Source organism: Oncorhynchus keta, chromosome 20 (genome assembly GCF_023373465.1).
Source record: "Oncorhynchus keta strain PuntledgeMale-10-30-2019 chromosome 20, Oket_V2, whole genome shotgun sequence".
Classification (NCBI taxonomy): domain Eukaryota; kingdom Metazoa; phylum Chordata; class Actinopteri; order Salmoniformes; family Salmonidae; genus Oncorhynchus; species Oncorhynchus keta.
Genome location: NC_068440.1, coordinates 2544621 through 2570112, shown reverse-complemented (window position 1 = coordinate 2570112; position 25492 = coordinate 2544621). Strand labels below are relative to the sequence as shown.

Here is a 25492-nt window from a genome sequence, read left to right as displayed (position 1 = left end):
TCTCTCCATGTCCTCAGACTGATTGTGTCCCTTTCCTTCTCCCCCTACCATCTCTCCATGTCCTCAGACTGATTGTGTCCCTTCCTTCTCCCCCTACCATCTCTCCATGTCCTCAGACTGATTGTGTCCCTGTCCTTCTCCCCCCCACCATCTCTCCATGTCCTCAGACTGATTGTGTCCCTGTCCTTCTCCCCCCCTACCATCTCACCATGTCCTCAGACTGATTGTGTCCCTGTCCTTCTCCCCCCCTACCATCTCACCATGTCCTCAGACTGATTGTGTCCCTTTCCTTCTCCCCCTACCATCTCTCCATGTCCTCAGACTGATTGTGTCCCTTCCTCCCCCCACCATCTCTCCATGTCCTCAGACTGATTGTGTCCCTTTCCTTCTCCCCCCACCATCTCTCCATGTCCTCAGACTGATTGTGTCCCTTTCCTTCTCCCCCTACCATCTCTCCATGTCCTCAGACTGATTGTGTCCTTTCCTTCCCCCCTACCATCTCTCCATGTCCTCAGACTGATTGTGTCCCTTTCCTTCTCCCCCTACCATCTCTCCATGTCCTCAGACTGATTGTGTCCCTTTCCTTCTCCCCCTACCATCTCTCCATGTCCTCAGACTGATTGTGTCCCTGTCCTTCTCCCCCTACCATCTCTCCATGTCCTCAGACTGATTGTGTCCCTGTCCTTCTCCCCCTACCATCTCTCCATGTCCTCAGACTGATTGTGTCCCTTCCTTCTCCCCCTACCATCTCTCCATGTCCTCAGACTGATTGTGTCCCTTTCCTTCTCCCCCACCATCTCTCCATGTCCTCAGACTGATTGTGTCCCTTTCCTTCTCCCCCCCTACCATCTCTCCATGTCCTCAGACTGATTGTGTCCCTTTCCTTCTCCCCATCTACCATCTCTCCATGTCCTCAGACTGATTGTGTCCCTTTCCTTCTCCCCCTACCATCTCTCCATGTCCTCAGACTGATTGTGTCCCTTTCCTTCTCCCCCCCCACCATCTCTCCATGTCCTCAGACTGATTGTGTCCCTTTCCTTCTCCCCCCACCATCTCTCCATGTCCTCAGACTGATTGTGTCCCTTTCCTTCTCCCCCCCTACCATCTCTCCATGTCCTCAGACTGATTGTGTCCCTTTCCTTCTCCCCCCCCACCATCTCTCCATGTCCTCAGACTGATTGTGTCCCGTTCCTTCTCCCCCCCAACCATCTCTCCATGTCCTCAGACTGATTGTGTCCCTTTCCTTCTCCCCCCACCATCTCTCCATGTCCTCAGACTGATTGTGTCCCTTTCCTTCTCCCCCCCTACCATCTCTCCATGTCCTCAGACTGATTGTGTCCCTTTCCTTCTCCCCCTACCATCTCTCCATGTCCTCAGACTGATTGTGTCCCTTTCCTTCTCCCCCACCATCTCTCCATGTCCTCAGACTGATTGTGTCCCTTTCCTTCTCCCCCCACCATCTCTCCATGTCCTCAGACTGATTGTGTCCCTTTCCTTCTCCCCCCTACCATCTCTCCATGTCCTCAGACTGATTGTGTCCCTTTCCTTCTCCCCCCTACCATCTCTCCATGTCCTCAGACTGATTGTGTCCCTTTCCTTCTCCCCCCCCACCATCTCTCCATGTCCTCAGACTGATTGTGTCCCTTTCCTTCTCCCCCCCTACCATCTCTCCATGTCCTCAGACTGATTGTGTCCCTTTCCTTCTCCCCCCCACCATCTCTCCATGTCCTCAGACTGATTGTGTCCCTTTCCTTCTCCCCCCCCACCATCTCTCCATGTCCTCAGACTGATTGTGTCCCTTTCCTTCTCCCCCCCTACCATCTCTCCATGTCCTCAGACTGATTGTGTCCCTTCCCCCCCCACCATCTCTCCATGTCCTCAGACTGATTGTGTGAGTGCACCGCAGCGGTCTACAATCAATGCGCTCTCTGTCTGTCTGCATCTCCTCTCTCTTTCTCCCATGATGCATCACCCCCATTTCCTCCACCCATGCCTCGTGGCACAGGAACTCTCCGAAATAGTTCTTCCTGTTTCCTGTCAAAAAGACAATCCGAAAGACCCGTTTCCCTTATGTAAATGAGTTTGTTTTCAGCCAGTGCCAATGTAGACTTGATTTGGGAATGTTTTGAATTTGCAGAAGTATGGCTCATTATGGACTCCTGCTCTCTTGGTATGTTGGTATCTCTGGCACTCCAGTTCAGCCCTGTTGTTGGTCTGTGCCGTCTCTGCACTGTCTGCCTGGGGTACATTGGTTCTCCATTTGACAGTGGAGCCAGTGGAGTGTCAGCCTCATGACGGAGTTATCCCGTCCTCTGGATCTCTGCTGTGGGCCTTGACAGCCTGGTTTGGAAGTCACTGGGTTGTGGAGGAAACAGTAGAGATTCAGAACCTACTGTATAGTAGTGAGCCGACTAGTTCATTTTAACAGGCGGAAGGATGAAACTTAATCCGTTTTGCATCTGGGTCATGTTCAGTAGGGCACATAGTTTTGTAATGGAAAACATAAATAACTTTTCTTATTGGACAAGTTCAGGTAGTATCTTTCCATTTCCCAACCTACTGAACATGACCATGTACTGAGTTCTCTGTTATTTTGTGTTTGGCCTTAGGTGTGGAAGTTGAAGGGGTCGGATGAGCACCTGAATGTGGAGAGAACGACGGGAGGCAGCCAGGAGGGGCTGGTGAGTCCCGATGCACCCATCCACACCTCAACTACTGACTCTGTACAAACAACTGGCCCAGCACAATCACCTGCCTACTTTCAGTTCTCTATATACTGTAGGCATACATACACTTATACGGTTATCCATGTCTTTATCTCTAGTTGTGTCCTGGTTCTCACTTTCTGCACTCATCCATATATTTAAAAGTAAAGAAAACGCCTTTATATTATTGGATACCCGCTTGAAAAATGTAATTGCAAACTCTCAAACCACATTCACTTTTTCAAAAAGTGCTGCACAGTTGAATAGACCGAGAGGTCCAACTCTACTCCCTAACTTGGATCAGCAAAGGAAAGGCTCCCAAAAGAAGAGGGTGAAGAGCAAGATTAGCATTTTTTTTTTCCTTGTCAAAAGCAGTTTTTTTGGGGGGTGATTCCTGTACTGTGACAGAGGGCACAAGTTGTCATTACCATGCAACCGTAGTAGTCTAATCGCGTCTAAAGCTTCCCATTCTACTTCAGTGAATAAGTATTGCAGCTCCTCCGAAGGCGAAGATATATTCCTGGCTTAGCATACACCATCTACAATGACTCCATGTTAGCCTGAGCACTGAAATACACTTGGGGAATGAGGGCATTTTTGTTCCACAGTATTTTATCTCCAATGCTGGGTGTACAACGGGTAAGTGAATGCCACTTTCCTCAGGTTAGCTGCTTATGTTATGCTTTCGGTGGAGATGAACACTTTATTTAAAAAAAAGCTGTCAAGCATTTCATACTAGGGTTATTATGATGACTGTATTGCCACCACAGCACACCAGTAGTCACGAGCCATGAACGCAGTCAAATTCCACGTGACCGTTTAGTCACGGTAACTAGGCTTCTCCAAGCTCTGATGCTGCTGCTGCTGATCAGTAGTAGCCTACCGAACTTGCTAACGTTGTGGAAATATTGGTTCAATAATGTCTCTCAGATACCGGAGCCTGTGAATTCAAATGGACTTTATTACAAAGTAACAAGCTGAGTTGGTCCATTGACGAACTGCCGGACTCTGTTTCAGTCCACTCTTTTTTTTATACAGTTTCATGCTTATTCAAGTTTCATAGTCCCTCCACTTTATGCTAATAACCATATCCCCTCGGCTTTACTCCACCATTGTTTCCAAATCTAAGTTATTTCCTCTAGGCGGGGTTTACCCTCCCCTCTAGTTCTTTGGGTCAATTATATTGGTGGCACACCTATACATTATTTCCAGAAAATAATAAGTACAGATTACTATAGGCAATTATAGAATTGCTACATGCCATTATCGGACTATAATATTACTACGGGCCATTCTAGGATTAAGTACAGATAACTATAGGCCATTATAGAATTATACAAATAAATACACTTAATCCCAGGATTACACATAGTGCCTTTGCTTACTCCCTTTTAGAGCTGTTCAGCCTTTCAACAAGAAACACATTCTCTTAACAGAAAGCACCCATATATTCCCCCCTTTGGGACTTACGTCCCAACCCTTAAATTTGATCCAGTACAAGTGAGAAGGAGAAGCACCTTCTGTATGTATTGCTATGGAGGCAATCTGCCTCCCTTTCTCCTTATCGACCGTTGCTCCTCTTCCTCACCCATACTGGGCAATCAGGACCAAACATCTCCTTTCACATATAGCTAGAAAGAAGTAAAATATCCACCCTCCAGCCAATTGTCCTTTAACACACTGTGTATAACCTCATAAACCCTTACTCTACCTCATAAACCCTTATAACATCGTTCTCAATATGACACCGAAACATGTGGCCCTCCCTCACGGACACCTCTCCAACAACCATTTTAGCATAAGCGTTAAACATGCCGGAGGATTAAAGGCATGGTCCGTGGACTCTTGTAACCGGAGAAACCCTATGTTACATACATGTTTAGACAAAACAAATTCTCAGAAGGTCTTAACATTTATAGTATCATTCAACAATTGATATACTGAATATATGTATATTCACTAAACGCACTATTCATCACAATTACAATGGGCAATCACCCCTTTGACACATTGCACAATCCAATGGTTCAATATAATGATAATATCCATCTCTTTCTTTCCATCCCATTGGGCACCACTTACGATACCCTCGTTTAGGGCACTGTTGATGCCAATGTGCTCCTACATTCTGTTGAAACCTGTGATCAGGATCCTCATTATCCTTGAGTCCGGAACTGGATATATGTCAGGAAGTTAACCATCTATTTCAGTCTCTAACAATTGTTGTTGTTGTTGATAGGTACAACAAGCCACACCTCCCCCTGGAGCTACTCCCCATAACCATGCAGGATTTCCAAATGGACAGTCCAAAGGTCCTCCTTTAGCATTACATGGGTTTTCCCTGTTTGTTGGTGTATTGTCCTGGAGCTCCAGGGACAGGGTACACCTCCACAGGTGGGTTGGTAAGGACTGTCTTTGGATCAGGAGAGATTTCAGTAAAGGCAAAACACAACCGAATACCACTCCCATCACCACTAGTGTGACACCTATCATGATTGCCATTTTTGCAAACATTGCTCCCCATTTTCCCAGGATTCAGTCCAACCAGTCCCAGGCATGGGAGTCATGTCCAGCATTGACCTTTACTTCCTGTCGTAGTCCTTTCAGCTTGGTCATTGCCTTAGTAAATGAACCATCTGGGGCGGTGTTATTGGGGATGAAGGTGCAGCATTCATCTCCAAACATAACACAAACTCCACCTTTTTCTGCTAAGAGCCAATTCAAGGACTGCCTGTTCTGCCATGTCATTCTGCTTGTGGCCTGTACTTTCTCTCCCAACGCTGTCAATGCAGAGTCTGTATAATTAATGAATCTTTGTTGGTTATAGTAAATATAATTAATCCATTCTGGATTTTTGTTTGATGCTATCCAGAGAAATATTCAAATCCTGATTTAACCTCATCTCTTGCTTTGTATTCCCTGGGGATTCCTCTAGGTTGTCCTATTGCATCCAAATAGACCTTGGGGTCAGACTTGTACTCTCTCCTTACTGGAAACGGGTACAAAAGTATCTATATCCACAGTAAAACAAGTCCTATATCGACATAACCTGAATGAACTCTCGGCAAGGAAGAAGCCACTGCTCCAAAACCGCCATTAAACAAAAGCCAGACTACAGTTTGCAACTGCACATGGGGACAAAGATCGTACATTTAGAGAAATGTCCTCTGGTCTGACGAAACAAAAATAGAACTGTTTGGCCATAATGACCATTGTTATGTTTGGAGGAAAAGGGGGAGGCTTGCAAGCCGAAGAACACCATCCCAACTGTGAAGCACAGGGGTGGCAGCATCATGTTGTGGGGGTGCTTTGCTGCAGGAGGGACTGGTGCACTTCACAAAATAGATGGCATCATGAGGTAGGAAAATTGTGGATATATTGAAGCAACATCTCAAGACATCAGTTAAAGTTAAAGCTAGGTTGCAAATGGGTCTTCCAAATGGAGAATGACCCCAAGCATACTTCCAAATTTGTGGCTAAGTTTTCATTTATTTACTTTTCTGTGGCTTTTGCATCACAAATCCCTACCTCAATGCCCATCTGATCATTTATGGGCAGAACTGCAAAATTGTATTAGGAGGCCTACAAACCTGACTCGGTTACACCAGCTCTGTCAGGAAGAATGGGCCAAAATTCACCCAACTTATTGTGGAAGGCTACCTGAAATGTTTGACCCAGGTTAAACAATTTATAGGCAATGCTACCAAAAACTTATTGAGTGTATGTAAACTTCTGACCCACTGGGAATGTGATGAGGGAAATAAAAGCTTAAATAAAAATTGCTCTCTACTATTATTCTGACATTTCACATTCTTAAAATAAAGTGGTGATCCTAACTGACCTAAGACGGAGTTTGTACTAGGATTAAATGTCAGGAATTGTGATAAACTGTATTTGGCTAAGGTGTATGTAAACTTCCGACTTCAACTGTGTGTGTTTCCTTTTTTTTTTATTTGTACGTAAACGCAAACCGATGTCTGCACTACTCCGCCGGGGGCACACTAAAAAATGCTCCACATAAATCGATCACTATAAGGTACTTGGCATCTGGGGGAACATTGATCGTGTAAGGGTTTGGAACTTCCGCAAGCCAGTCCTGTGCTATGTAATTTATTGCTCTTAAGACATGTACCAGTCTCCATTTCTTTCCATCTGCTTTAAGGACAGGCAATAGAGATGTATTGTAGCAGCTCTGTGTTTCTATTAATACCCCTGCTTTTATCAGCCCCTCAATAGTCATGCTTATGCCTTCCCTCAGCTTCTGGTTTCCTATAATATTGGTCTTTTCAGGGGTGTTTAGCATCTGGTTTTAATTTAATGCTTACAGGACTTGCTGATTTCATTACTCCAATATCTGTGTCATGTTGTGACACCCCTTCTGGTCAGTGTTTGTTCTATTTCCTGCCTCTGCTGGTTATCTGGTGCGATCCCTTCTCCTAATTCTACTTGGTAAGTGTTTGTTCTATTTCCTGCCTCTGCTGGTTATCTGGTGCGATCCCTTCTCCTAATTCTACTTGGTAAGTGTTTGTTAAAATTTCCTGCCTCTGCTGGTTATCTGACATTTCTCCTAATTCTACTTAAAGTGTTTGTTCTATTTCCTGCCTCTGCTGGTTATCTGGATTAAATCCCTTCTCCTAAACTCTATTTGGTAAGTGTTTGTTCTATTTCCTGCCTCTGCTGGTTATCTGGTGCGAACCCTTCTCCTAATTCTACACTAAAAGTGTTTGTTCTATTTCCTGCCTCTGCTGGTTATCTGGGGGAACCTTCTCCTAATTCTACTTGGTAAGTGTTTGTTCCATTTCCTGCCTCTGCTAATTTATCTGGTGCTATCCCTTCTCCTAATTCTACTTGTAAGTGTTTGTTCTATTTCCTGCCTCTGCTGGTTATCTGGTGCGATCCCTTCTTTAATTCTACTTGGTAAGTGTTTGTTCTATTTCCTGCCTCTGCTGGTTATCTGGTGCTATCCCTTCTCAGGGTAATTCATCTGGTAAGTGTTTGTTCCATTTCCTGCCTCTGCTGATTTATCTGGTCCAATATCTGTCTCCTAATTCTACTTGGTCAGTGTTTGTTCCATTTCCTGCCTCTGCTGGTTATCTGGTGCGATCCCTTCTCCTAATTCTACTTGGTAAGTGTTTGTTCTATTTCCTGCCTCTGCTGGTTATCTGGTGCGATCCCTTCTCCTAATTCTACTTGGTAAGTGTTTGTTCCATTTCCTGCCTCTGCTGGTTATCTGGTGCGATCCCTTCTCCTAATTCTACTTGGTAAGTGTTTGTTCTATTTCCTGCCTCTGCTGGTTATCTGGTGCGATCCCTTCTCCTAATTCTACTTGGTAAGTGTTTGTTCTATTTCCTGCCTCTGCTGGTTATCTGGTGCGATCCCTTCTCCTAATTCTACTTGGTAAGTGTTTGTTCCATTTCCTGCCTCTGCTGGTTATCTGGTGCTATCCCTTCTCCTAATTCTACTTGGTAAGTGTTTGTTCCATTTCCTGCCTCTGCTGGTTATCTGGTGCGATCCCTTCTCCTAATTCTACTTGGTAAGTGTTTGTTCTATTTCCTGCCTCTGCTGGTTATCTGGTGCGATCCCTTCTCCTAATTCTACTTGGTAAGTGTTTGTTCCATTTCCTGCCTCTGCTGGTTATCTGGTGCTATCCCTTCTCCTAATTCTACTTGGTAAGTGTTTGTTCCATTTCCTGCCTCTGCTGGTTATCTGGTGCGATCCCTTCTCCTAATTCTACTTGGTAAGTGTTTGTTCCATTTCCTGCCTCTGCTGGTTATCTGGTGCGATCCCTTCTCCTAATTCTACTTGGTAAGTGTTTGTTCCATTTCCTGCCTCTGCTGGTTATCTGGTGCGATCCCTTCTCCTAATTCTACTTGTTGGTTAGCTCTAACTTCTACCTCCTTTGGGTCCCCATTCATTACTGTTGTGGGCAGTATTTTAATAAAGGCTTTATGAGTGGATAGTCTGTTTTGTTCCACTTGCTTATTTTCGCTTGTTTCATCATGGACCTAAATAATTTTCTATAGCCCCCTTATTTACTAGCAATGTAATGTGTGGAATGGAATCAGAAATATTATACAATGTTTCCACAGTATGAATCATCCCTATCCTCTACATCCATTGCTGCTCCCTGTTTCCCTATAATGATGTACTAGGACATAATTGGTACTGATTTTGCATTTATTATCCAAAGTTGTTATGATCTTGTTAGGGGTCATACTGCATTGTGCAGTGATACTCAGAGCAAAATCAATCAGTTTCAGGTATCTGAGCCTGGATAAACCTTCCCCACTACAGTTTTATCTATTTCTATCTTCATTTCTCCTAACCAATACATATTTGCTGTTCCTTTTGTCATTACCATTTTGTAGGTTTTAGTCCCGTTACCCCTTCAGGAGAGCACTTCATTTGTATGCCCATTTTGCATAGAGCATCCCTCCACAGTGCATTCATTGGGGTTTGTTCTGACACTAATATAGGAAGGGTCGCTGATTTATCATCAGCTGTTAAATGGACTGGACCTGTCATTGGAATTAACTGCGTTTGTCCCGATAATCCTATAGTTTTGGCATATTCACCAGACATGGAGAGATCAGAGGCATAATTTGGACTTACACATTGTGTAAGTGGCTCCTGTATCTATCATCATGGGTGTGCCTCTGTTCTCCATTTGAACCTGCAGGATAGGTTCTTGATCAGCTCTTGTGGCGATCACTGGGAACTGAGCCTCCCCTGTAGGATTCTCTGGGCACCCCTAGTATCCCTGATTAGGCCCTGCCCATGGGTTCACAGGACCCTGTGGTTGCTTCTGATTTTTGTTTCCAGCCTCCTCCAGTCTGTTTCCAATTATTTTGGTTCCTGTTTCCCTGTTGTTGCCAGGGGTTAATAGGACAATTTCGCCTAGTGTGTCCTGGCTGTCCCCAACAGATCCCAGGTGGTCCCAGCGGGCCCCTGTTTCCTCCTCTCTGATTGGTTTGCACAAGTCTTTGTTGCCTATTGCCATTATTCCATTGTTGGGGTTGTTGTGCATACACATTCACTACTGGTGGTGTGGGTTGTACTTGGGCCTGCTGGACAGGAGATGGTTGTAGTCCTCCAGAGGAGACTGCAGCCATTGTTCTGCTTCAGGCACAGGGGCTGTCACTGGAGCTTGGACTTTTCTTTTTTTCCTTTGTTCGTTAGTTCTTCCAGCTGGAGCTGTATTAGCTTGTTCTGAATGTATTCTCCTTGTTCCTTGAGTCTTTGTTGATCCTTTCTGTATTTTCCCACTGCATGGATTACATGGTCACATAATTCTTTGTGTGATTTTGAAGACAGTCCCTCCACGTCCTCCAGCCTGCTTCTCACTGGCTGGGGCATGGCCTCTATCACTGAGTTCCGGAACAGAGTTGTCATCAGTGTGTGCCCCTCTGGATCCCGTTCTGTTTCCAGCCTCCATCGTTTCAGCTGTCCATGTAGATACGCAGCTGGATTCTCTGTCTCCCCCAGTGCTTCCACTTTTAGTAACTTTTCAATCCTTGCCGGGTATTGCCTTCTTAGAGCACACCAAAAGTCTGGGCGGTGTGAGTCAAAGTCTATTCCATCTCCCAGTGTAGTCCCTATTGCCTCGTTCTGGTTACTGGACCTCCCTACATCCTCCTTCTTTGCCACTCCCACTACTCTCGCCAGCAGTGCCTTCAGATCCCCCACAGCCAGTATCTTACCCATGGTTTGCTCTTCACAAGTCCTTATCCATTTTCCTGCTCCATCATGGAGGTCAGGTATGCGGGCAAACAACCCTTCCAGGTCCTGCGAGCCCCATGGGACATAACCGCAGCCCTCTTTTTTTCCCTTTCCCTGCCATAGACCATTTTCCTTAAAACTGGCTATACAGTTGAAATCGGAAGTTTACATACACTTAGGTTGGAGTCATTAAAACTCGTTTTTCAACCACTCCACACATTTCTTGTTATCAAACTATAGTTTTGGCAAGTCGGTTAGGACATCTACTTTGCGCGTGACACAAGTAACTTTTCCAACAATTGTTTACAGACAGATTATTTCACGTATAATTCACTGTATCACAATTCCAGTGGGTCAGAAGTTTACATGCACTAAGTTGATGGTGCATTTAAACAGCTTGGAAAATTCCAGAAAATTATGTCATGACTTTAGAAGGTTCTTAGTGGGGCAAAAAGGTATTTAGTCAGCCACCAATTGTGCAAGTACTCCCACTTAAAAAGATGAGAGGCCTGTAATTTTCATCATAGGTACACTTCAACTATGACAGACAAAATGAGAAAAAATCCAGAAAATCACATTGTAGGATTTTTAATGAATTTATTTACAAATTATGGTGGAAATTAAGTATTTGGTCAATAACAAACGTTTATCTCAATACTTTGTTATACACCCTTTGTTGGCAATGACAGAGGTCAAATGTTTTCTGTAAGTCTTCACAAGGTTTTCACACACTGTTGCTGGTATTTTGGCCCATTCCTCCATGCAGATCGCCTCTAGAGCAGTGATGTTTTGGGGCTGTTGCTGGGCAACACGGACTTTCAACTCCCTCCAAAGATTTTCTATGGGGTTGAGATCTAGAGAAACCAGGACCTTGAAAGCTTCTTACAAGCCACTCCTTCGTTGCCGGGCAGTGTGTTTGGAATCATTGTCATGCTGAAAGACCCAGCCATGTTTCATCTTCAATGCCCTTGCTGATCGTTCATTCTTTCCTTTACACGGATCAGTCGTCCTGGTCCCTTTGCAGAAAAACAGCCCCAAAGCATGATGTTTCCATCCCCATGCTTCACAGTAGGTATGGTGTTCTTTGGATGGAACTCAGCATTCTTTACCAAAAAGTTATATTTTGGTTTCATCTGACCATATGACATTTTCCCAATATTCTTCTGGATCATCTAAATGCTCTCTAGCAAACTTCAGACGGGCCTGGACATGTACTGGCTTAAGCAGGGGGACACGCCTGGCACTGCAGGATTTGAGTCCCTGGCGGCATAGTGTGTTACTGCTTTGTTACTTTGGTCCCAGCTCTCTGCAGGTCATTCACTAGGTCCCCCCGTTTGGTTCTGAGATTTTTGCTCACCGTTCTTGTGATCATTTTGACCCCACGGGGTGAGATCTTGCGTGGAGCCCCAGATCGAGGGAGATTATCAGTGGTTTTGTATGTCTTCCATTTCCTAATATTTGCTCCCACAGTTGATTTCTTCAAACCAAGCTGCTTACCTATTGCAGATTCAGTCTTCCCAGCCTGGTGCAGGTCTACAATTTTGTTTCTGGTGTCCTTTGACAGCTCTTTGGTCTTGGCCATAGTGGAGTTTGGAGTGTGACTGTTTGAGGTTGTGGACAGGAGTCTTTTATACTGATAACAAGTTCAAACAGGTGCCATTAATACAGGTAACGAGTGGAGGACAGAGGAGCCTCTTAAAGAAGGTCTGTGAGAGCCAGACATCTTGCTTGTTTGTAGGTGACCAAATGCTTATTTCCCACCATAATTTGCAAATACATTCATTAAAAATCCTACAATGTGATTTTCTGGATTTTTTTTCTTCTCATTTTGTCTGTCATAGTTGAAGTGTACCTATAATGAAAATGACAGGCTTCTCTCATCTTTTTAAGTGGGAGAACTTTATTTTAATTTTTTTATTTTTTTTATTTCACCTTTATTTAACCAGGTAGGCTAGTTGAGAACAAGTTCTCATTTGCAACTGCGACCTGGCCAAGATAGAGCATAGCAGTGTGAACAGACAACACAGAGTTACACATGGAGTAAACAATTAACAAGTCAATAACACAGTAGAAAAAAAGAGAGTCTATATACATTGTGTGCAAAAGGCATGAGGTAAGGTAGGCAGGTGTTTGCAGATTAACACTGGAGTGATAAATGATCAGATGGTCATGTACAGGTAGAGATATTGGTGTGCAAAAGAGCAAAAAGTAAATAAATATAAACAGTATGGGGATGAGGTAGTACAACGGTTAGCTGCTCAGATCCACAGTCACTTGCACAATTGGTGGCTGACTAAATACTAGTATCTGACTAATTGAAAAGATGAGAGGCCTGCTTTTAATAAGTATCTTCCAACAGGACCGTTTTTAGACCACACCCTAGTTCCTGCTATTCTATCCAGGTTAGTTCTCTCAGTCTAAGCCAAGTTTTATATTTTACTAAACTCATTTCATTGATTGTGCTGCACCCAGCATCAGTTGCTTTTCCAGTCTTTTTAGATACCTATTCTATTATTGCTGCACCCAGCATCAGTTCTTTTTCTTTTAGTGCGTAATTCTCCTACCCACATTTCTATCATTACTATTTCCTGTGCCGACCACTGTTTTAATCAGTCGTAGTTTAAAGGTTCTTCTTTCAACTGGTTTATGCCACCACCTGCAATGGTAAATTGAGAAGTTCTTATCTGTACCCACCTTACTCTTAACTCCAGACCACCTGGTAACAGACATTTTTCTGTAAATGTTTGATCACCATACATTCGTACGTTGGGTCCAGGCCAAGAGCGTCCTCCCTACCAGGTCACACTTAAGTTACGGTCCAGGAGCGGTTCGCTTCCAGACCGAATCCTTCTTTTACTCTTTCTTTCACACTTGCTCAACCCCGGTGGAAACCGGGCGCGTCCTCCCTACCAGGCTGCACTTAAGCAGCGATCCAGGAGAGGAGCTTCCCCACCAACAAGAAGAATTCCACACTTACCTTTACGCATTTCTTATGCTTTCCCCAAGCGACCTGAAAATTCAGCCCTTCTCTGATACACTTCCCCGACCCACATGACTCGGACTGATTGAATAAGATTAATGAATTGCACTTGCAACTAATTGCGATTGCAACCTCAAATGGGTTGAACAAACAAGTCCGGCCAAACTGAATTGGACAAACAATCCAAATGTAACGGATGTGAAACAGTTAGCTTAGTTAGCGGTGGTGCGCGCTAAATAGCGTTTGAATCGGTGACGTCACTTACTCTAGAACCTTGAAGTAGTAGTTCTCCTTGCTCTGCAAGAGCTGTGGCTTTTGTGGAGCGATGGGTAACGATGCTTCGTGGGTGACTGTTGTTGGTGTGTGCAGAGGGTCCCTGGTTCGCGCCCGGGTATGGGCGAGGGGACGGTCTAAAGTTATACTGTTACACAAACTCAAACAGACTGAACAAACTGGTCAGATGAACCACCGAAATAAAACAGGTGAATAACCCCACTCAACTGAGCCAATCAAAACTGATGTGGCACAACCCCCCCCCTTTGCTTAATCTCTTTAGAGCTATTCAGCCTTTTAACAAGAAATACATTATCTTAACCTCTCTGGTACAAGGTCCCACCTCGACAACAGCCAGTGAAATTGCAGGGCGCCAAATTCAAAACAACAGAAATCCCATAATTAAAATTCCTCAAACATCCACCATTTTAAAGATAAACCTCTTGTAAATCCAACCACAGTGTCCGATTTCAAAAAGGCTTTACTGCGAAAGCACACCATGCGATTATGTTAGGTCAGCACCTGGTCACAGAGAACCATACAGCCACTTTCCAGCCAAGGAGAGGGCTCACAAGTCAGAAATAGCGGTTAAATTAATCACTAACCTTTGATCTTCATCAGATGGCACTCATAGGACTTCATGTTACACAATACATGTATGTTTTGTTCAATACAGTTCATATTTATATCCAAGAATCTCAGTTTACATTGGCGCGTTAAGTTCAGAAATGCATTGTCTCAAACAAATATCCGGTGAAAGTGCAGAGAGCCACATCAAATTACATATAAACTTCTCCTTAATGCAACCGCTGTGTCAGATTTCAAAAAGGCTTTACGGAGAAAGCACACTTTGCGATTATGTTAGGTCAGCACCTAGCCACAGAAACCCATACAGACATTTTCCAGCCAAGGAGAGCGTCACAAAAGTCAGAAATAGCATTCAAATTAATCACTTCCCTTTGATGATCTTCATCTGGTGGCACTCCCAGGTCTCCATGTTAGACAATAAATGTTTGTTTTGTTCGATAATGTCCCTCTTTATGACCAAAAACCTCCTTTCTGTTTGCGTGTTTTGTCCAGTAATCCGAAGTCCAGACAAAAAGTTTTTAAAAAGTACAATAAAAGTTAGTAGAAACATGCCAACCGATGTTTAAAATCAATCCTCTGGTTGTTTTGGTCATAAATAATCAGTAATATTTCAACCGGACAAAAGCTTTGTCAATAGGAAAGGAGAAACAATCAGGCGCATGGCTGAGGAATGGAAACTTCCACTGGCCACTGATTGAAAGTGCTGTATCTCCCTCATTTGTCAGAGTAAAAGCCTGAAACAATGCCTAAAGACTGGCCACATGTAGAGGAAGCCACAGAGCTCGTGAACTGGGTCCTAAGTCTTTGTATGGTGGATTGGCTTTCAATGGAAAAACAGCCTATCAAAATAATAGTACTTCCTGGTTGGATTTCCCCGGGTTTCCTCCTACCATATCGGTTCTGTTATACTCAGACATTATTTTAACAGTTTTTGAAACTTTAGTGTTTTCTATCCAGATCTACTAATTATATGCATATCCTATCTTCTGGGCCTGGGTAGCAGGCAGTTCAATTTGGGCACGCTTTTCATCCAAAATTCCGAATGCTGCCCCCTACCCGAGTGAAGTTAACAGAAAACACCCATACTAACTGTCTGGTACTCAGCACTCTGGTACTCAGCCCATGAGCTCATGTTGTGCAACATATCTATAGGCTAGGCCTACTATATAATAGGCTAGGCCTGTTACTCGCTTGTTCAACCTCTTTCGTATCGTCTGAGATCCCTAAAGATTGGAAAGCTGCCGCAGTCATCCCCCTCTTGAAAGGGGGAACACTCTAGACCCAAACAGTTACAGACCTATATCCATCCTGCCCTGCCTTTCTAAAGTCTTCAAAAGCCAAGTTAATGAACAGATCACCGACCATTTCGAATCCCACTGTGCCTTCTCCGCTATACAATCTGGTTTCCAAGCTGGTCATGGGTGCACCTCAGCCACGCTCAAGGTCTTAAATGATATCATAACCGCCATCGATAAAAGACAATACTGTGCAGCCGTCTTCATCGACCTGGCCAAGGCTTTTGACTATGTCAATTACCGCATTCTTATTGGCAGACTCAATAGCCTTGGTTTCTCAAATGACTACCTCGCCTGGTTCACCGACTACTTCTCAGACAGAGTTCAGTGTGCCAAATTGGAGGGCCTGTTGTCTGGACCTCTGGCAGTCTCTCTATGGGGGTGCTACAGGGTTCAATTCTCGGGCAGACTCTTTTCTCTGTATATATCAATGATGTCGCTCTTGCTGCTGGTGATTCTCTGATCCACCTCTACGCAGACGACACCATTCTGTATATTTCTGGTCCTTTGGACACTGTGTTAACAAACCTCAGAACGAGCTTCAATGCCATACAACACTCATTCCGTGGCCTCCAACTGCCCTTAAATGCTAGTAAAACTAAATATATGCTCTTCAACCAATTGCTGCAGGCACCCGCCCGCCCGACTAGGGTCACTACTCTGGACGGTTCTGACTTAGAATATGTGGACAAATACCTACAGTAGGTGTCTGGTTAGACTAAACTCTCCTTCCAGACTCACGTTAACCTTTTTAGGGCAGGGGAACCCCTCGACAACATTCCTCTAAAAAGGCAGTGCGCGAAATTATACAATATTTTTTTGAAATATGTAACTTTCACACATTAATAAGTCCAATACAGCAAATGAAAGATACACATTTTGTTAATCTACCCATCTTGACCAATTTCAAAAATGCCTTACAGCGAAAACACAACATATGATTATGTTAGGTCATAGCCAAGTCGAAAAAACACACAGCCATTTTTTCCAGCCAAAGAAAGGAGTCACAAAAAGCAGAAATATAGATTAAATTAATAACTAACATTTGATGATCTTCATCAGATGACACTCATAGGACATCATGTTACACAATACATGTATGTTTTGTTCGATAATGTGCATATTTATATTCAAACATCTGTTTACATTGGCGCCTTACGTGCAGTAATGTTTTGATTCCAAAACATTCAGTGATTTTACAGAAATACTCATAATAAACATTGATAAAAGATACAAGTGTTATTCACAGAATTAAAGATAAACTTCTCCTTAATGTAACCGCTGTCAGATTTTAAAAAAACTTTACGGAAAAAGCATAATCTGAGAACAGCGCTCAGAACCTAAAACAGCCAGAGGAATAGCCGCCATTTTTGAGTCAACAGAGTTGGAAACAACACCATAAATATTAATTATTAATCTATAAGTCTTTGCTAGGTAAATCCCCGCCTTATCTCAGCTCACTGGTCACCATAGCAACACACACCCATAGCACGCGCTCCAGCAGGTATATTTCACTGGTCATCCCCAAAGCCAACACCCCATTTGGCCGCCTTTCCTTCCGGTTCTCTGCAGCAAATCACTTGAATGAATTGCAAAAGTCAATGAAGCTGGAGACTCATTTCTCCCTCATTAACTATAAGCATCAGCTGTCAGGGCACTGCACATCTGTAAATAGCCCACCCTCATCCCCATGTTATTTTTTATTTTTTTTGCTATTTTGCAACCCAGTAGCTCTACTTGCACATCATCATCTGCACATCACTCCAGTGTTCATGCTAAATTGTAATTTACCACTATGGCCTATTTATTGCCTTTCTACATTTGAACAGACTGTATGTATATTTTTCTATTGTGTTATCGACTGTACATTTGTTTATTCCATGTGTAACTCTATTGTTTTTGTCACACTGCTTTGCTTTTTCTTGGCCAGGTTGCAGTTGTAAATGAGAACTTGTTCTCAACTGGCCTACCTGGTTAAATATAGTTGAAATAAATACATATATTTTTATTATCTTTCCATTTTCACCGAAAATGATATACCCAAATCTAACAGCCTGTAGCTCAGGACCTGAAGCAAGGATATGCATATTCTTGATCCCATTTGAAAGGGAACAATTTGAAGTTTGTGGAAATGTGAAATGAATGTAGGAGAATATAACGCATTAGATCTGGTAAAAAGATCTATATGTTATGTTTCATCATCTTTGAAATTCAAGAGAAAGGCCATACATTGAGATAGGAGTCTGTGTCATTTAGATGTTGTCCACAAGATGGCAGCAGTGTGTGTGCAAAGTTTCAGACAAATCCAGTTAAGAATAACATCACTACACAATGTTTTGTATCAAGTCTGCCAAGAGTTTGCCCAAATGACCTGAATTGGTCCATTTATACATTTTCAAGTACATGCCTATAGAGAACATACAAAAATGCTATGGTAATACAAAATTAAAGTTTACACACTCCCAGGAATGTCATTCATGATTGATAATTCGCTTCCCTACAGAAAATACACTAACCTTCACACATCTAGATGGCCGGGGGTGGGGGGTCAAACTGTAGAACCCAGTTCCTACATTTTAATATAAAAGCAAAACTATGCTATATTTTATCTCTGGGACCCTCAGGATGACAAATCAGAGCAAGATTACTGAATGTAAGTACATTATTTACCTTCAGAGGTGAATGTATCAAACCAAGTGCCATGATGTGTTTTGTTGTTGTGCACTCGCCTCAAACAATAGCTTGATATTCTTTTTGCTGAAATAGCTACTGTAAATTGGACACTGCAGTTAGATGAACAATCATTTAAGCTTTCTGCCAGTTATAAGACATGTCTATGTCCTGGAAAGTTGGCTGTTGTTTACATTGTCATTCTAGTCACATTATTGCATATTGAGCAATAATTGTCCTGGTTTAGGGACAGCGATCCAATAGAAGTTAAGTAAATTGCTTCTCTTTACAACAGGAGTATAGCATACCTGGCTGGCATGACAATGAACCACGGGAAAAGCATCATCCATTTGCTATTTAAGTGCATAGGCAGCATTTTTTTTTCTCTACCCATGTTCCGAGATAGGTGCATGATAATGGTCCATTCTGAATAAAACCACATTTCACACATATTATGTTTTGATTTTTTATACATTCTAAGGCTGCATGGTGAAAATCAAATGATGATTTGAAATGTGTATTTTACACCCCTTTTTTCATCCCAATTTCGATCTTGTCTCATCGCTGAAACTCCCCAACTGGCTCAGGACAGGCGACGGTGGTGTCATGCGTCCTCCGAAACGTGACCCACCTATCCGCGCTCCTTAGCACACACCAGCTTAACCCGGAAACCAGCCGCACCAATGTGTCGGAGGAAACACCGTTCGACTGGTGACCTGGGTCAGCCTGCAGGCACCCGGCCTGCCACAAGGAGTCGCTAGAGCGTGGTGAGTCAAGTATAGCCCCCCTGGCCAAACCCGCCCCTAACCCGGACAACGCTGGGCCAATTGTGCGCCTTCCTATGGAACTCCCGGCCACGGCCAGTTGTGGCACAGCCCGGGAATGAACCCGGGTCTGTAGTAACGCCTCTAGCACCGTTGCGCCCATATCCTTTCTATTTTATTCAGCTATGTTCAATTGTATTTTTCATACTCTAAAATAATATAACATAATTCCAAGGAATTTTAAGCAAATCTTTTCTGATAAATGAACTAGTGTATCCCATAGCCAGATCAGGGCCTAACACTGAGTAAGCTATTCTGTTCTTCTGAAATAGACAGAATTTTCTTCATATCATGTTTCTTTAGACCCGTCTAAAATAAATAATGGATTTATTGTGACGGTGTAGGCTAAATTAAATTGGATTTATATACTTTAAAAAAAATGTAGATGTGTTGATGCTAAATATGTTTATGTTAATTAATGGCCGATTACCGTGAGACCGGCAGTTATTTGCTTGACAATCACTGGCTGACAACATTTCATGACCACCACAGCCCTATTTCATACCATTTCTTTCAATGAGTCAGTCACCAGTTACAAAGAGCAACCCTTTTTCAATGACAATGACTTTCATTGTACTGTAGTTGGTTCATGTAAGGAAGAAAGGCATCTCTTATATTGCCGGAGGCTACGTTTTCTACCACACTGCAGTGGAAGAAAGGATGCTACCGTATTTTAGAATAAATCTCATTGAGGTTTGAAATTCCTCTCATCCTGGCTCTTTGTAGACTTATTTCTCTGCAGGCCCCCCCAGCATATCATTGCGTTTGATGCATGAGTGGTGTGCTCAGGCAGGTATTTGGTATCAGTCCCTTTTTCAGGTGCCTCTTAACAGGCTCAGCAGAGCCCCACTATAGATACATTACAGTAGATGATTTCTATCTTTTTGATACCGTCTCCTGCCCCATGTTCCATTATTGAGGGCCAAGTCGACCCACGCAGTAAGGGCACACCTGTGAGGGGGAGACCTGCCAGTTGGGATGGGGGGGAAGGGAGCTTGGTGAAATACTGTTGAGGTTGCAGTACGTGGAGAGTGACTGCATTATGTATAGAGTATATGTAGATTTATTCACTCAATTGTTTCTTACTAGGGAAATGCATTAAGCAAGGGGGATAAATATTTAACAGTCCCCAATTGGAGACCTAATGGAATGCAGAAATTGGAGAGTTTCATTAGTATACTGTTTTTTGTACCTTTATGAGAAAAGTCATGTTTTTCTTTCTGTATCTACAGAAAAGTAGAACCAAGTACCTTTAGTTCACAAGCTTGAATAATATTTGCTGTATTCATAAGTTAGCCGAGCTAGCAGATTGTAATGGGCTAATGTGATGGTCCATTTGCTGTTACATGAAGGGTACTGTTTGGTGTAGCACAGAGAATCTTCGACTAACCTTAACTTGGCGATACTATATTTGTTCTCGATTCGGCCTAACATGTATCTTCTAAAATATCAGTGTCCAGTTGCAGGTGGTTTGTTTGAATTTTGAAAATGCTCCGTTTATGTGTACACTGCCGTCTTGTCTATTTCAAATCCTCTCTCATTGAGCGTGACAGGTGAGTGACATGCGGCACTTTTAGGTGGACCCAACTGTCTCAATCAATGAGAGAAGATTTGTACACATTATTGGATTACTTCATGGAGCAAAACATTTATTTATTTTAATAACAGAGCATTTTCTAAATTCAAATGCATCAATAAAATTGATTAAATTGCTGTTTTTCCTCATCAATCTACACACAATATCCAATAATGACAAAGCAAAAAAAGGTTGGTCGAAATGTTTGCAAATGTATAAAGAGAAATACTAAAATATCACTTAAGTATTCAGACCCTTTACTGATTACTTTGTTGAAGCACCTTTGGCAGAGATTACAGCCTTGTCTTCTTGGGTATGATGCTACAAGCTTGGCATACCTGTATTTGGGGAGTTCTTCTCTGCAGATCCTCTCAAGCTCTGTCAGGTTGGATGGGGAGCGTCGCTGCACAGCTATTTTCAGGTCTCTCCAGCGATGTTCGATCGGGTTCCAAGTCTGGGCTGTGGCTGGACCACTTAAGGACATTCAGAGACTTTTCCCCGAAGCCACTCCTGCGTTGTCTTGGCTGGGTGCTTAGGGTCGTTGTCCTGTTGGATGGTGAACCTTTGCCCCAGTCTGAGGTCCTGAGCACTCTGGAGCAAGTTTTCATCAAGGATCTCTTTGTACTTTCCTCCGTTCATCTTTCCCTTGATCCTGACGAGTCTCCCAGTCCCTACCGCTGAAAAATATCCCCACAGCATGATGCTGCCACCACCATGCATCACCGTAGGGATGGTGCCAGTTTTCCTCCAGATGTGATGCTTTGCCAAAGAGTATCAATCTTGGTTTCATCAGACCATAGAATCTTGTTTCTCACGGTCTGAGAGTCCTTTGGGTGCCTTTTTGCAAACTCCAAGCGGGTTGTCATGTGCCTTTTACTGAGGAGTGGCTTCCGTCTGACCACTCTACCATAAAAGCCTGATTGGTGGAGTGCTACAGAAATGGTTGTCCTTCTGGAAGGTTCTCCCATCTCCACAGAAGAACTTGGGTTCTTGGTAAATTTTAAGAATGATTGAGGCCACTGTGTTCTTGGGGACCTTCAATGCTGCAGACATTTTTTGTTACCCTTCCTCAGATCTGTTGCTCAGCACAATCTTGTCTCGGAGCTCTACGGACAATTCCTTCGATCTCACGGCTTGGTTTTTGCTCTGACATGCACTGTCAAAGGGGGACCAATCAATTGATCTTACCACAAGTGGACTCCAATCAGGTTGTAGAAACAGCTCAAGGATGATAAATGAAAATAGGATGCACATGAGCTCAATTTCGAGTCTCAATGCAAAGGATCCGAATACTTAGGGAAATAAGCTATTTCTGCTTTTTATTTTTTATTAATACATTTGCAAAAATGTAAAAAAAGAAAAACTGTTTTCACTTTGTCATTCTGAGGTATTGTGTGTAGATTGGTGATAAAAAATAATAAAATCAATTTTAGAATAATGTTGTACTGTAACAAAATGTGGAAATGTGAAGGGGTCTGAATACTTTCTGAATGCACTGTAGATTATGTCCTGTACTTTCCTGTCACATTGTGCCCTTGTCCGTTTGTGACTATTCAGGGCTCTGAGGTCCTGGGAGCGAGAGTTGCCAGTTCTAAAACTGAAGCTGAGTTGTTTCTCCTCAGGTTTGCAGTGCTCAGGGACAGAGTCGTTTATTTGATTCATGTATTTATCTTTACTGCTCTCTCTTGGCTGTGCCTAGTCCTCTGTGGTATCCAGGTTGTTTTGATTGAGGGTGATGACGAGTTCCGACTGAGAGACATGGCAGCTATTTATTATAGAGAGGGCAGGGAGATGTAGAGAGAGGGAGGGAAGGAGCTAACTGAATTTGATTTTGATGGTGTGAGCTATAAAGAAAACAAAAGGCAAAGGTCCACTCTTTAAGTTCCGTTGATAGCTTCTTAACTCTCTTTTAACTGGTCGTTCACCTCTGTAACTTCTTGGCTCTTGTCAGGAGGGAAGTACCCTGAATTTAGGAGTTAACTTCACTGGAGAGGTGGAAGCGTTTGCTCTAGTTTTGTTTGGGGGTTTGTGATAACAAGAGGCCCAGGCTAAGGGTTAGTCATGGTTCTCTTCATACGACTGAAATGTGGACCTTTTAAGGAAACAACAAGGCACTGTCTTCGGTTTGCTGCCTTTCGTCAGGCACTGGTTTCAACATGACTTTCATACAGTACCCAAGCTTATTCAAGAAGGCTAAACTCCTTTTCTGGTTTCTGGTTTGACTCTCAGTTCATAGGATACAGGTGAATGTTCGATGAAAGTAGAAGTAGGAAGTAGTTGAATATTTGGCACTTCACATATCCCTCCTCTATTTGTTTTGTCTTTCTCTCTTAGGGCTCATCATCTTCCGGTCGGTCCCGTAGTGTCTCCCTCCTGCCAGCCTCCTCTTCGCCTGGTACCCAGAGGCACTTGGCGGGTTTGGGCACACCCAGCAACATCGTGACCATCACCCACCACAAGTCTCCAGCCGCTGCCCGACGGGCCAAAAACCAGTATCCTGGCAGACTGCTGGAGGTCAAAGAGGTGGGTGGAACCAGGAACTGTCCCTCTCTGATGACATCATCATGGATTCATTGATTATTCATTGTTGTAGACGCTAGGCAGACTGTCTGCCAAATTCATCCCAATTCCAGCCAGATTGGAGTCATGGAGTTTGGATTTTTAAATGAACTATTTCCACATTATGGAATATTTCTGTTCAAAGTACATGACCCAGTCATTTCAAGTTGACCGCAACATTGACCCCAACACACTCTTGTTTCAATACTGCACTCTATCCCATGTCCTATGCATTCAGTGTTTCTGCCGACCCTCTGGTGGGCCGTTGGTGCAGTGAGTTCATAAAATATTTTTGGGCCTGGGCGTTTGACCCGATCAACATTGACTGCACTGCTCTCTATGTCTGTAGCTTGATCTGGCTTTGCATTTCTCTGTATACATCCATACTGCTTAACATGGCATGCGACAAAAGGGATATCTAGCTAATAGGCAAGCTAATGTTGTACCTATGGAGTGAAGTCTGAACTAGAGAGAGGTGGTGTGTCTTTATGGTCTACATTCCGTAGGGGCATTATAGCAGTAACTCCAGTTTCTGCTAAAATGGTTAAATAACCAACTGAATAATTTGGCATTGATTTGCATAAACATTTTGAGACTGAAACTGCCCTTTTGAATTCTTCCTCCAAAACTGATCAGTGTCACAACCGTCGAAATAACATTCGGACCAAGGCGCAGCGTGATATGGGTTCCACATCTTTTATTTCGTGAAACGGCACAAAACATTTTTTTTTTAAACAAATGAAACGTGAAGCTATGCTTTCAGCTGTGCTCACAGGCAACTACACATAAACAAGATCCCACAAAACACAGTGGGGAAATGGCTGCCGAAATATGATCCCCAATCAGAGACGACGCTAAACAGCTGCTTCTGATTGGGAATCATACCAGGCCAACAGAAATTGGACACTTCTGTTACAATAACAAGAATGGAAGCTTTCTGGAAAGTTGGGTGTTACGTACAACGTCATTCTAGTCACATTAGCACACGTTAGCAACAACCGTCCCAGTATAGGATCACCGATCCCATAGAGGTTAAAACCAGACTGAACACACTGTGAGCGCAGCAATCTGGGTTAAGCAGGCTATTGCTCACATGCATTCATTCATAAATGTAAGCTTTGCCTTTATAACGACTGATTTTGTAACCTTTCTGTATAGCCTGTCTGCAGTTGCTTATCGGGATTTATTGAAAAAGATGACGCTATACTGTACTATAGGCCAGAGACAGCAGATAAGAACTTGATGGAATCACGATTGTCTGACACTTTTAGCTGAGCAGTCGCCTCATTCACAACTTTTGTTTAGTTAGTCCTAGAGGTCTAGTCTTGTTCCTGCTATTGTCAGTGGGCTGTGTACTTGTCTGCTGAATTATATAGATAAGATGACTTGAATACATTTTCAGCTGATGGAAATCATTCTCCAAGTGATGACCGTGTATTCTTCTAACCATCAGGGATAAACTGTTTTTCCTCTAAGCTTTGAAAAAAGTAGGCCTATTTTTGTTCATTATTATTATGTATTTTCCCTGAAATATTCGCAGGTTAGCATTTTTCGTCATGAATCTTGTTCTGGAGCCAGATATGTGTAGTTGTCACTAGCTGGCACAGCCACAAAGTCCTCAAATCTGATTTTTGAACCCTAACCTTAACCACACTGCTAAACCCTAATGTCTAACCCTAACCTTAAATGAAGACTAAAAAGCTAAAAAAAAAAAATAAATCATGAACTTTTACAATATAACCCATTTTGTCTTTGCTGCTGGCCTATCTAAGGGGAAATTGCTCAGTTCTGCCTCCAGGACAAGACTCATGACAATAAACGTCAACCTGCGAAATATTTGGCTGTATACAGCTTTAGACACCGTCAGCAACCGAAGCTGGTGCAGATTAGAGTTGTCTTTGAGGCCTGGTATATGGAGTATTGGCAGTGGACACACTTGTGTGCTGTACCATTGCCTCTGTCGGACATTGCCTTCCAGGAATGGGTAACGGGCTGAACATTAGTTCCATTAGTTACTGTACATCTAAAGCCTAGCTTCCTGCCATCCAGGACCTCTATACCAGGCGATGTCAGAGGAATGCCCTAAAAATTGTCAGACTCCAGCTACCATAGTCATAGACTGTTCTCTCTGCTACCGCAGAGCAAGCGGTACCGGGGCGCCAAGTCTAGGTCCATGAGGCTTCTTAACAGCTTCTACCCTCAAGCCATAAGACTCCTGAACATCTAATCAAATGGCCACCCAGACTATTTGCATTGCCCCCACCCGCTTCTTTTACACTGCTGCTACTCCCTGTTATTATCTA

General features: G+C 43.2%; 1 protein-coding gene across 2 annotated transcripts in view; it reads left to right on the top strand.

Moving 5' to 3' along the window:
- LOC118399142 (oxysterol-binding protein-related protein 10-like) overlaps nucleotides 1–25492 on the top strand; it is a 138446-nt gene that overhangs the window by 58444 nt on the left and 54510 nt on the right. For both annotated transcript variants that reach the window (XR_004828774.2, XM_035794966.2), the window contains exons 4-5: nucleotides 2610–2681; nucleotides 22965–23153. Coding sequence is in view for 1 of the 2 variants with exons in the window: in XM_035794966.2 (XP_035650859.2) it covers nucleotides 2610–2681; nucleotides 22965–23153 (261 nt within the window). In the remaining variant the exon portion in view is untranslated. The remainder of the gene's footprint in view (nucleotides 1–2609; nucleotides 2682–22964; nucleotides 23154–25492) is intronic.